General features: G+C 34.0%; 1 protein-coding gene across 1 annotated transcript; it reads right to left on the bottom strand.

Annotated features, from left to right (window-relative positions):
* Positions 1–228: 228 nt before the first annotated feature.
* LOC119188414 (poly(rC)-binding protein 3-like) lies at positions 229–12,313 on the bottom strand (the record flags this gene model as incomplete). The annotated part of the gene is given in 10 exon segments (XM_037445974.1): positions 229–330; positions 1,132–1,251; positions 1,343–1,450; positions 1,779–1,931; positions 2,425–2,502; positions 2,505–2,543; positions 2,823–2,879; positions 4,481–4,545; positions 4,548–4,697; positions 12,245–12,313. Coding segments are annotated over 9 exon segments (735 nt in total), but the record flags the coding sequence as incomplete, so codon positions are not given.
* Positions 12,314–12,718: the final 405 nt, after the last annotated feature.

Below are 12,718 nucleotides of genomic sequence, written 5' to 3'. Positions count from 1 at the left end.
GGTACTGATTTAAATTTTTTTACTGAAATTTATTCAAATATTGCAATGAAGTGTTTTTTTTTGTATGTTTTATATTTCGATAAAGTAACTGACACATAGATTTAGCCAATATAATTGTTATGAAATTCCACCGCCTGCCAGCCGGTCGCAGGCGTGAGGGAGTGTGGAGGTGTGGAGGTGTGGAGGGGGGAGGTGGTGTGGGCGAGGTCGGCGGCGCGAGCGACTCACGAGGTGGTGGTCGTGCAGCGGCGGCGGCAGCGCCCACGAGCGGCGGCATGCGCCGAGCGGCGGCTTCACCTCCACCACCGGGAACACGGGCGCGCACACCGCCTGCCACACAGCGCCCACCCTAGCTCTCATATTTTTTGCTCTTTTTATATGACTTATTTTTATACCCACTACATAAAATAATTATTCTCGAAACTGAAGCTGTTTTGCGCAGCGATCCTTAGCAAAACTCAATAAAAAAAAGGAATACGCAATTTCCGTACCCAGAATCATCACCACGGCATTTTATGTAGCGTCGGCTGTGCAAGAGTGAAGAGAGTGACTACCCTTATTTGCACTGAATATCTTTTTGTACCACATTTTTTTATCACGACGACTAACCAATGATTTTTGGTATTATATAAAAGTAGATATGAAGGATCAAAATTGTCCCAATTGGTATGTTTCCATAATTGTACGCATTGTTACGCTTAAATGTTAAATATTGTCTTTTTGTTCGTACTGATTTAAATAGGGTGTAAGACAATATATCAATACTGTGAAATATAAAAGAATGTGTATGTGTGCGAGTGGAATGCTTTTTCAATATCATAGTGGCTAACGCCCAGCTTTATCAGATTATAATCAGCTATTAATAGTTTCTTAGCCTTGATTGTAGTATAGTTTTCAAGAAATGAATATTTTTTTGTTATAGCATGGTCAAGTAATTGTTCTTGTTATTTAGAGAAGTGAAGCCCAAGAAAAATATCAATCATCATAGGACATTGTATCCCTTGTTGATCTGCACTATTATGCCATCCTATATATTATTTAAAAAATATAGACTAATACCAGTACTCCCTGATATGGGTACTGGGTATCTTTTCTCTGCTAGTATTAATCATATTATATTGTAAAACTTACATCTTGCGCTGGCACTGCATAGTTGCCCTGGATAGTGTAAGCTTGTCCTCCTGCAAGGATTACTGGGCCAGCAACGTTTGGCTTTGGTCGGTATGGAATTGTTGCTCCTTTTGGTGGGCTCTGGAATGACACAATTAAAAACATGTATACCTCAAGGTAGTCGGCTTACTGTACTATACATTATTTATTATCTTAAAAGAGTGCATCTTACCTCTAACATGACGCAGCAGATGTGATAAATGCATTGTGTGATCGCATCACAGGTTCCACTGATTGTCACTGCTCGTTCTGTTGAATTTGGAAGCATTTCACTTGCAACCTGCAACAAAAATGAAACCATATTATGTTGAATATGATACAATTTTGCATTGATAACAACCATCGCGACTCATCACTCTAACGACTGAGAAAATTGCATTTGACATCAAAACTATGCCCAGCTTGTTGTATAGCCCTAAACAGTTTTAATGTTAATAATTTACAACTAATCTAATTGTTTTTTTTGTGTGGGATGTTAACTGCGTCATTAGTTAGGTTGGTCATTACGCTCTTAAACGTGGTGCATATGAGTTATTTTACAAGAGCATTAAGAATATTGTTAAAGTGGTTTGCCGGTAGGAGCAACATGTAATTGGAGTGATTGTAACCTGTATATTGGCTCCGGTGACGTCGCGGATCTCCTTGATCTTGGAGCCGCCCTTGCCGATGAGCGAGCCGCACTGCGAGGCGGGCACGATGAGCCGCAGCGTGATGGGCGCGCGCGACCCGCCGCCGCCGCCCTCGTTGAACTGCGAGCACCACTGCCGCACACATTAACACATCCTTATTACACTGCCATGAAGTTCCATTTGAGGTACAGTACTCATAGTCGGTGTTTTGACACAGACTTACTTCAGTCTGGTCATAAAAAAATATAATAGTAAATATGTATTAGCTTTGATAGTATTAGTATATTATAAGTATCTTACAGTCTTTTGTCTCATTCACACTCACTTTTCTGAGATTTTTAAATATTTGCTATTATTTATTTTTATATTTTATTTGTTCATACCTTTTCCTGATAACAATGAACACATAAAAGAAGATTTATCCAATTTGGTGCATTCATTTGGAAGTTATGCATACAAACATTTCAGTGATTCATTTTTATTTATATAGATAAGGAGATCATTTAAAATGTTGGCAAAATAATAAATTTAGTACACTGTAACTGTCTTTTCATCTTAGTATTAATTGTGGAAGTACCTGAGGAAAGTTGAGATAAAATATTGTAAGGCATGAGTTATTACAAACCTCTTCAAACTTCTTGCAAATGAGTGTAAAAGCTTTGAATATTGCACTTGTGTTGCCAGTGACAGTGACAATGCGACTCCGGGGCATGATCCATCAGATATATTAATCTTTGCTCCAGACTGAAAGGAATAAACAAAATTGCATTAGAATATACTATTTTACTTCAATATTAAAATAAGCTTTTAAGAATGTGAAATTATAATAAACAATGACCAAGATGCAAACTAATTATTTCTATTAAGTAATGATCAAAAAACCTGATAACATTGTTAAAGAAAGTAATTACATATTAATTTATCTTCACATTACGCTGATTATGTTTTTGTAACCAGTATCATAATTAATATGACTTAACTTAAAATACTATAAAAATAAAATTATACACATTTTTTACTCACCTCTTCTCTAAATCTCTTGACAATTTCTCCTTTTTTACCAATAATGCTGCCAACTTCCTATAAAAGCAAATGATTCTTTTACATCACTGAATAATACAATGCTAACTCTAAATTATGTTTTGGTTATTGGGTAGTGCTTTATATTATGCGACAAGAACAAAAGTAATTAATCCAGTTAGAAAGATTTATAATAGGCACAAAAGATTTCCTGTCTCCCAGCCAAAATAGTCACCACATCGATTCTTTGCGCTACTCAGATGCATTGGGTCTGTATCAAGACAGTTTTAGAGAAGCAACATCTCACGCAACATCTGGCAACGAGGCATGTTGACTCCTGTAGTATGTGAACAATGCTCTTGTTCAATTCAATATACATATCTAAATACTAAAATTAGATACAAAATGTATTAAATAACTGAATGTATAGCTATTACATTAACAATTCTTTCATCAATAAAGGATATTTTTTGTGAAATCAAATTAACTTTCTTATTTACACTATTACATTTTTATATAAGTACATTATGAAAATAAATATAATAGAACAAGTCAAATTTATTTACAATCCGTATCAAAGAGACTAAATACAATGAGGAAGTGCAGTCCAAGTAGACACTTTAAGCATCACACATTATTTCAATTGGAAAAGGTACAAATCGACAAATTTGATGAATCGGACGAGTGCCAATAGTTGGCCAGGTGCCAAATGTACTTTGTATTGGATTACAGCCAATTAAAAGTACCTACATGTAAAAGCGGGTATAGGTGGATAGCATCAATACATCTCGCATGTCAGGGGATCTAGTCACATCTAGGTGTGCTAAATTAGCTTTGCAGTTGAGCAATGGGAATATAAATAAAATTATTATTTACTGGCATAGTGAGACAGCACAACAGCAGTGAACCAGATAAGTATTGTAGAAAGGTATATATACACATTTGTATGTTTGTGTATGCAAATAATTGAATACATAATTAGAACAGTTGACATATATATATACTTAATTTGTATGTATTACATATATGGAGCCGTAGTTGACAAGTAAACGTACACAAGCAACAAACAGGATATTGTGTTAAGCATCCATACAAGTGTGCACCTTAATAAGATTGAAATACCAAAGTCATATTAGATTACCCTATTATGTGTAAACAAAGACAACTCTTTACAAGTGAATGTGTGACATTATATTAGGACTTTTATATTAATCCAATTAAACAAGTAATTTTCTGTTCTAATTTCTGTATTCAATATTGTGTTACTGTATTACAATTGTATATTGTTTTCTTGGCTTCTTTTTATCCAGATATTAGCATTTTTATTAGAGTACAATAAATTTATTTAAATATAAATAATTTGTGCAATGACTTAAGGAATATAGATAGATAGAGAGTGAAACAAATAAATGACGGTAAAATAAATAATAGTTTATCATTATTTGGAATATGTATACCTTATAATATTCTACAGGAATTTAAAAATGTAAGGAAATGGGGTAAGCTATTTACCAAAATTAACAAAATGCAATTTAAAAGGAATAATGAATTAAGAAGAAGGTAAAGTATACACTTTCCCAATTTTATAATAATATAATATAAATTTATAAATTAAACAGTGCCAATGGTAGGAATAAAGTATGTGAAGTGTTTATTCTTACCTTCCCCTGCATAATCAGTCTGATAGTGAGGGTAACTTTGGAGTCTTCATCGTGGAGAGTGGGGTTTTCTCCAGGTCCATGCTGGAGGATGTGTCCGTCGTGTCGCGCGGAATGTTGGCTGCGTACAGGGCTACGTGTGGGCGGACACAGGGAACACTCCACGCAATCTAATGGCTGGGACTCTGGGGCTCTTGGCACGCACTGCAGGCAGGGTAAGCTGGAAAACAGGCGCACATCTCAGAAGGAATGTTCTCAGGTGTCGAGCGATCTAAAGGTTTGGGACGTGGGCTCTCATCACCTTTTAAAGCTAAGCCAATATGTATTACCCAATATTTATTTACAGTGCCGATTAGAAACAAGCGTAACGGAAGGGCGGCAAATCAGGATCTAGACGCAATTATGTACTGATAGTGTCAGTGTAACCGGATTGTGCGGCTGTAATGCAAGTCGCACGGCTTCGACCGGCGGGACCGTTACTTGAACTCCGGTACCTGTTCGCGGCTCGCGACATAACCTCAGCATCGCGCCTCATGGCTAGCCGTCCAGGTTATCGATCCCGCAAAACCCAAACAATATCTCCGTGACGTGAAATCGCGGTATATACCTTACCTCGTTTAGGTTTCCACTGTGCATCAACAACATAACAAATCTTAACACTAATATTATCACCGAGATGTGTATAAAATCACACTTATCACAATTTTCTTTGTCGCTTATATGTACCTAATTAAAAAATTAAAATAAAACCCGACGATGACGCGTCGGTCTGAAGCTTGTGGTTGTCATAGACAGAAGAGCCATTTGTTGACTGCAGCGCCTCTATCGGCTACCCGTTTAACTCAATTTGACATTTTTAATAGACTGAAGTTAGTGAGGATGATCATAAACAAAATTAAAGCGGCAAATATAAATCATAATTTTAAATGTATATTGCATACCCAGTTGCCCAATATAACACATTGCGCTATTTATATTTTTCCGTAGTGCGTGTGCGATAAGCAATAGTCTATTGATAACTACTGTAGAAATTATGTATGATGAAATTCGACCAGTTATATTTTTTAGCGCAGAGAAGTCAGAAAGATCTTAAATTATACCTATAGATATATATTATTGGAATTTCATATTTTTTAATGAACTATATCACCCCTCCCTGAGCAAGTGGCCTTAGTAAAGCAATTTGGTCTAAACTTGGCAGCGCGTGACTTTCGGCAGGAATATGCGAAGATTTACGTACAATTTTATTAAAACATCAAATTCTGGTCGTTTTTTGAAAATTTCAAACAATTAAAATATTCCTTATTAAATCGCCCATTTAAAATTATTGGTTACAAATTAATAGGTGTATACTTTTTGAGGAGATAAGTACACGGAATCAACAAATTTAGTTACATTTTCATTTCATAATAAAATGAAGAAAGCAATATCCACATTATAAAAAAATATAAATACTTATAACAACCAATTTTAAAAATCAAAGTGAAGATAAAATACTTATTGTAGATATATGATATTTATTTTTCTATGATATATTTTATTATAAATTTCGAGTATAGGTACAGCTATCAATATCATGGCTAGCGCGCCGTTTGCAGGGGTTAAGGCCTTTAGATAATATTTTGACAGACCCCTACCCGGTAAATATACATTACAATACACTACAATTTCGGGCAAATTTTGCTAAAAACCTACTTAGTAAACCATATATTTCTCGACCTAGAAAACGAATCTTAGATTTCGCGGTTTACAACCCTACACTAATGGCATCTTTACGGAAGGTAGGTACTTACACATATTTTATTGAAATATTTAGGTAAACAAACATTATTTACTAGTGGTACATAAGTATATATCAATAATTTACTATGAATATTTTACTGTTTTTAAAGTAAGTACAAGTGAATGTTATTATTAATTTGTCCTCATTAAAAGTCCAGGTATTTTCAACGTAGAGCTCCAAAACTGTGACAACAAAACAATGACATAAAAAGTAAACACCTCGCTGCAGTTAATATAGTCCCCCTGGTAAAATAAAACCCTTTTGTTGTAGGCCCCTACACGTCTATATTAAAGTTGGACGCTCTGTCCCATGCAAATGCGCTCGATTTATTGCTATCCGGTAGAATCCTTCTCGAGGTAATAAATGCATCTACAGAGTACAATAGCGATTTTTATAAGACAGCAGTTTTGAAATTAGATTTCGACACTAATCATGGGTTATGATTTTAGGAGTGTATGCTTATAATTTATGTTGGGTGTAATTTTAGGAATCTATGTGAATATGATACCGTGTTATAGGTCCTATAAGGTACCGTAGTATTATTTTATTTCATTTTAGATTACGTAGGTATGTTATTTTGCCACAAAAGATTAATTAATTAGGCACCGACTCCAAAATTGGTATCCAATATATACTTGTTACTTATATGAAATTATTTTTTGGTTTTGAGTGGTTTTAGAAGGCGGTTTAATTTTTTGTAATTTTTTTTTTTTTTTTTTGTGTTAGTAAAAAAAAACCGTCTCAATGGCATAGTTGTGTTTTGCTCACGATACGACTATCGCGCTGAGGAGTTACACCTCTGAGTACCACTTAAAAGGGGAAAAGGTGTGATGCTATATACGTGTATGTAAGAAGTAGATTGAAGCAAACCTAACGCAAAAACACAATTAATGTGTTTCGCACGCAGTACGACTATCGCGATGAAATTATACGCCTCTGCCTACCTCTGACACGGGGAAAAGGTGTGATGCTATATATATGTATGTAAGACGTAGATTCAAAGAAACCTAACGTAAAAACACAGCTGATATATTTCGATCATACTACAACTATCGCGCTGTGGTGTTACATCTCTGCCTACCCTAAAAAGAGGAAAAGGTGTGATGCTATATACATATATGCATGTATGTAAGAAGTAGAGTCAATTAAACCCAACCCAAAACACAACTGATATGTTTCACACACAGTACGACTATCGCGATGAAATGTTACGCCTCTGTCTACCCCTGACACTCGGAAAAGATGTTATGCTATATGTATAAGTATATAAGAAGTACACTCAACCAAACTCAATGCAAAAACATAACTAAAAACGTCATAGGAAAGCTAAATTCGCGATTTCGTTTTCTTGGACGACATAATTATTCTAGTTTTTTTAGTTTTAAAACCAAACTACTGAAGCTATGTGGAAATTTTTTTATGGGACCAATCTGGAGAGATATTCTTTCGAATAAAAAAGAATTTTCGAAATCGGTTCATAAATGAGCGAGTTCTGAGATAACAAACATACAAAAAAAAACCCGTCGAATTGATAACCTCCTCCTTTTTTTTGAAGTCGGTTAATAAAATACGAGTGGACTATAAAAATAATTTTAATTGAAGGCAGAACGAAAATGTGATTCGTTGTAAGGTAGGTTCGTTCGCTGCTTGTAAGGTAGGTAAATATGATAAAAAGGCGTCAAGCGATGGTTGAATGTTATTGGCTGTTATGGAGATGATATTAATTGATTATGCAATAATAGAAGTAGGTACATTTAATAACACTTAATAATTGTATGTAATTCACTTTACGTGGGTGATCTAATTTTATATACCTACATAGGTTTTTTTTGTTGGTTTGTATATAAGTAATAATGTAGATTGGCGTGGTTCCTAAATACCTTTGTATTTCCACATAGAAGGTACACTTAGCCAACCCAAGAGCCTATCACTGTGTTATTATATCAATAAGATTAACAATTTCGCAAAGTGAATAAATTAAATTAATATTTAGCTGGCTTCAGTTAATGGAATAGCTATCCAAATTCTTGCTGCTTGGTGTAGCGTGTAAATATAGTAGAGGGAGAAAACATTCTCGCTCTTAAGTAAAACAATGTTAAAATGCGGCGTGAATAATAACAGTTTCATTTTGCGCTGTTTAATCTATCCGCTTACATCGGGCCCGACTAACAACCTTCTGATTACAGGAATCACGTTAATTGTGGCAACTATCTGAGAGTTTCTTCGAACTATGTTTATGGACCGTGACTATTTTTCTACAAATCTGGAAGCAAATTGTATTATGGTTTGTATTTCATGAATAGAATTGATATTCATTAGCCATGTGGTAGAATTTTGTTCTATTTAGAAGAGCAGTGACTAAAATCTTCTTACAAACATTTTCTCGGCGTGAATATTGAACCCGCAGATTCGTTTCAATCTTACTGAGCAGTCCTGCTTGCTGTTTAAATTAATCAATTGGTTTAAAAATGTCAAAGTAATTAATTTTAAGAAATCAAAGGATTATGATAATTGTACTTCAATATGATATTTTTATGTATCTATGTTCAAGTAATGGTTTGTCTACAATTTTGGTTTCATAAAAGTAAGCACTTCGCAAATGCTTAAAAATGTTGTATTTTATTTTGCCCGGTATTTCCAACACTAATGGACTGCTTCATACCTTGTTTGCACGCCGTAAGATGACGAGCGTGGTGCAGTATACCTAACGAACTTCGCATCGTAGGATCCAACTAAACTTTTATGCACAGCAACTTCTGTTCCCCCAACGAAAATAATTTACTTAACGCTGTATCGATATTTCCTTTGCACGTAAACCTAGTTGTTAGCGGGTGTTCATAACTTTGGTATACAAAAGCACACTGTTGTATATTTAATGTACAACTGTATTATTTTAATTTAGAACTTGATACGAAGCATTGTAATATAAACGTGGAAAGCAATGGATTGCGATTGCGACGTAGTGAGCGTATAATCCCGTGACAGCGGTTAGCGTGGTGGACACCAATTTATTCACAGAGAAAGCTTCCTATGACGTATGACGTCAACGATCTAAAGTATCCGTGTGATATTTACAACGACTTTTGCGGGTTATATTTAAGTAACATCGGCTAATTTTATCGCAATGAGAAATATATGTAAAGTAAATGTATTGTGGTAAAATTTGAGTTAGTATTTTCTATTCTTAATATTACATACATACTTAGGTACAGAACAAACTAGGTATTTAAGGGATTTTGGTAAGATCAACATTTACATTAAACGAGGTTTGTGAAGGAGTTAGAATTGATACGAATAATCCCAAGTCAATGAGTCAGCTTTAAAGGGCTCTACAATATTTGTCTTTTATTGTTTTATGTACGTACCGTGAATGTATATTCTTATATCGTATGCAGATACAAATTTAGGGCTTCTAAATAATAAATGGTCTTTGAGGTAAAGCGACAGTTTGAAGTAAGAATAAAACTAATCTATTAAAAAATTATGTTTTATTTATCGAGTCTAAATAATATATAGGTATAGGTATTTAGGTATATCCTACGCCCATAACGTTTTTTTTTATGAAAAATGGATTTATTAATCAATTAATGTTCTTGAGATTGTTTTCGGAGCAGCCGCGATAGGAAAAAAATTAAAATCGTTTAGCTCCCGTTTCTCCTTTTAGGAGTAAATACAGACGCCAATCTTCAAGTTTTTGTATAAAATTCCTGAAAATCGCCCTTATACATAGTTTAATTTAACCCTCTTAAGACTTATAAAATTTCTTGATATAAAGGCAAAGTACCTATTATTCACATAAGTATCATGAATTTTAGGAACGTTAGCTTGCATACTTGAATCTTACCCGGTAGATTCCTTATAAAGTGTAGGCGTTCACTAAGACAGAGTTCCACGGAAATCCATTCCTAAGATAATTAAATGAGGGGGTAGAATCTATGCTACAAAGAATTTCGTAAAATAGAGATATAATAATATGGGAATTTATCATACTCCTCATAATTATATGTTGCTTGTCAGGTTATATCACTTCAATAGATGCTTTAACAATTTTGAAACTGTGATAATAATTCTCACAAACATTAATTATTAAACTGGTTAAAAACATTTTTTTATATTGCGTATTAACAAGGAAGGAATAGAAATATTATTGGTTATGATAACATTAGCTTAACTATCGTTATTGTAAAGATTAATATAAGTAATAGCTATTTATTGTTTAAATCAGATCTAAAGAGGTCCACTACGGCACATCTTTCGCCAGTTCAAGAATTGGGTATACAATTTCTTTAAAACGCTCATTTTATATTGAAGTAGCATTTAATTTTACCGGTTTTATGATTTCAGTGGACTTGATCACCATAGATCCTGATTTCCCAAACCAAAATTAGGAGACATATAACTTCTCCTGCAATATTGTGCTCTACGTCGATAAAATATGAGAACGTGCAGGTGCTAGTTAGGCGGTGCATTGCATTGTATCCACCGAAGTCAGTGGGCCCCTCAGACCCTGGCCAGTGCCTTTTGTAAGTCACTGTAGGTAACTGATTCTTGGGTTTCTTTTTTGCACCTAAACCCATGGTTACCAAGCGATACTACTACGCTAAAGCTAGTGATCTATATACCTAAATACTTAAAAGCCAGGAAACCGTGTAAGCTATAGTTTTATCATTTGATAAATAGTTTTAGAACAGAAGATAATATAATATAATTTATTTCACATAACATAATACGTTTATAAAAAAAGATTTCAGTAGGCTCGTTAGTAAGGCAAAAAAAATGAATTTAAGAACTGATTGAAGAGAACTCAAGGAATACAATTAATACGCTTTGCCCGACGTTTGGCCTTGTAAAAGTCCTTTTAAATAGGCTTTCTAAATAGGTGCCTACGCGCTGAAACTTTTTGTCGCTCAAATTTTGTTACTGGGTGGCGACTGGATAATATATATATATACTAGCTTTTGCTCGCGGCTTCGCCCGCGTGAAGGTGTTTTCCAGGATAAAATTCCACTGTTTGATAAAAGTCTTGCTACATATTTTCCCGGTACTTATAGGTTCAAACTAATTTTATCCCCAATCTATAATTTCAGTTCAATCAGTCGAAAATCTAAGAACATTTATACAAACTTTCATCCCCTATTTTATCCCCTTAAGGGTAGAATTTATCAAAATCCTTTCTTAGGGGATGCCTACGTCATAGTAGCTTTATGCATGTAAAGTCTTAGCCCGATCCGTCCAATGGTTTGGGCTGTTCCTTGATATATCACTGTCAGTCACCTTTGAGTTATATATTATATTAACAACTGAAGTTAGCTAAAATTGAGTTTCTCGAAGCCGACCACTATTTATATACTATGTATTTTGAGACTATGCAATTTTGTCGCGTTCGCGATTCACTTTCACTTTTGTTGAGTTTCAGAACGCGATATTAGATCCTCCAACGCGCACGCGAATTTGAACTTTATGCAGCGGTAATAAATTACAAATTGACTCTCCATTTTATTTAGAAAACGTTTGTATGGGAAATAGAAAAATGCTGTTTTGAGGATTTTCCCGGCAATTATTCGAATTTTTCTCACCTTTTAAATCTTCCCTAGACCTCCACGAATAATTCAAGACCAAGATAAGATAAATCCGTTCAGCCGTTCTCGAGTTTTAGCGAGACTAACGAACAACAATTGATTTTTATATATATATATATATATATATATATATATATATATATATATATATATATATATATATATATATATATATTATATATATATTATTTGTTATATTAAGTATTACGCGCGCTACAGAAAAAAATATTCGCAAAATAGGCCTAAAGAGACGCTGCATCGTGTTAAAGTTTGCGCAATAGAATAAGGTGCAATCGGTTACTATAAGTTTTTTAATTGACTCGTATATTTTTCACAGCTCCATCTAGCCTTTAAGCTTCTATAAATACTATAGCAAAGTGTGTTAGTAAATATTAATATACTTACATGTTACGAAAGTGATTTATATCCTGTATGCCGGGATCAGAAGCTATTAATTTTCCCCTTTACGAATCTGAAACAAAGAAAATCTAATCAATGTCTTAGTGGAAATATTCTTGCTGAATAATTGACATAATATTATCGGTAAATAGCTTTCTTTTCATAGGACTGATTCCTATTTTGTAAAATTGTGCTGGTAATTTGGAAGTCCTTTCATACTTTGGGATCCAATTAGGAAGGATCAAGTCCTTTCATATTATGTTAATATTATAATTTATTATAGATATTTCAGGTACAGGTTAAAATCCTTATTGGTTTTTTTCCTCTTTTTATATCTTAGCAAATAAACCGCTAAATAAGTCAGTTATGAAGGGATCATTTAGGGAAACATAATAATATTAAATTTCTTTTATGTGCGATAGAAGAAAGTGTAATAAGTAATTAATAAAATATTTTTCCTTCTATTTTTATTTACTAAAA

Source organism: Manduca sexta, unplaced genomic scaffold (genome assembly GCF_014839805.1).
Source record: "Manduca sexta isolate Smith_Timp_Sample1 unplaced genomic scaffold, JHU_Msex_v1.0 HiC_scaffold_2392, whole genome shotgun sequence".
Taxonomy (NCBI): Eukaryota; Metazoa; Arthropoda; class Insecta; order Lepidoptera; family Sphingidae; genus Manduca; species Manduca sexta.
The sequence above is the reverse complement of the archived record's forward strand: the minus strand, read 5'-3'. Positions and strand labels throughout refer to the sequence as shown.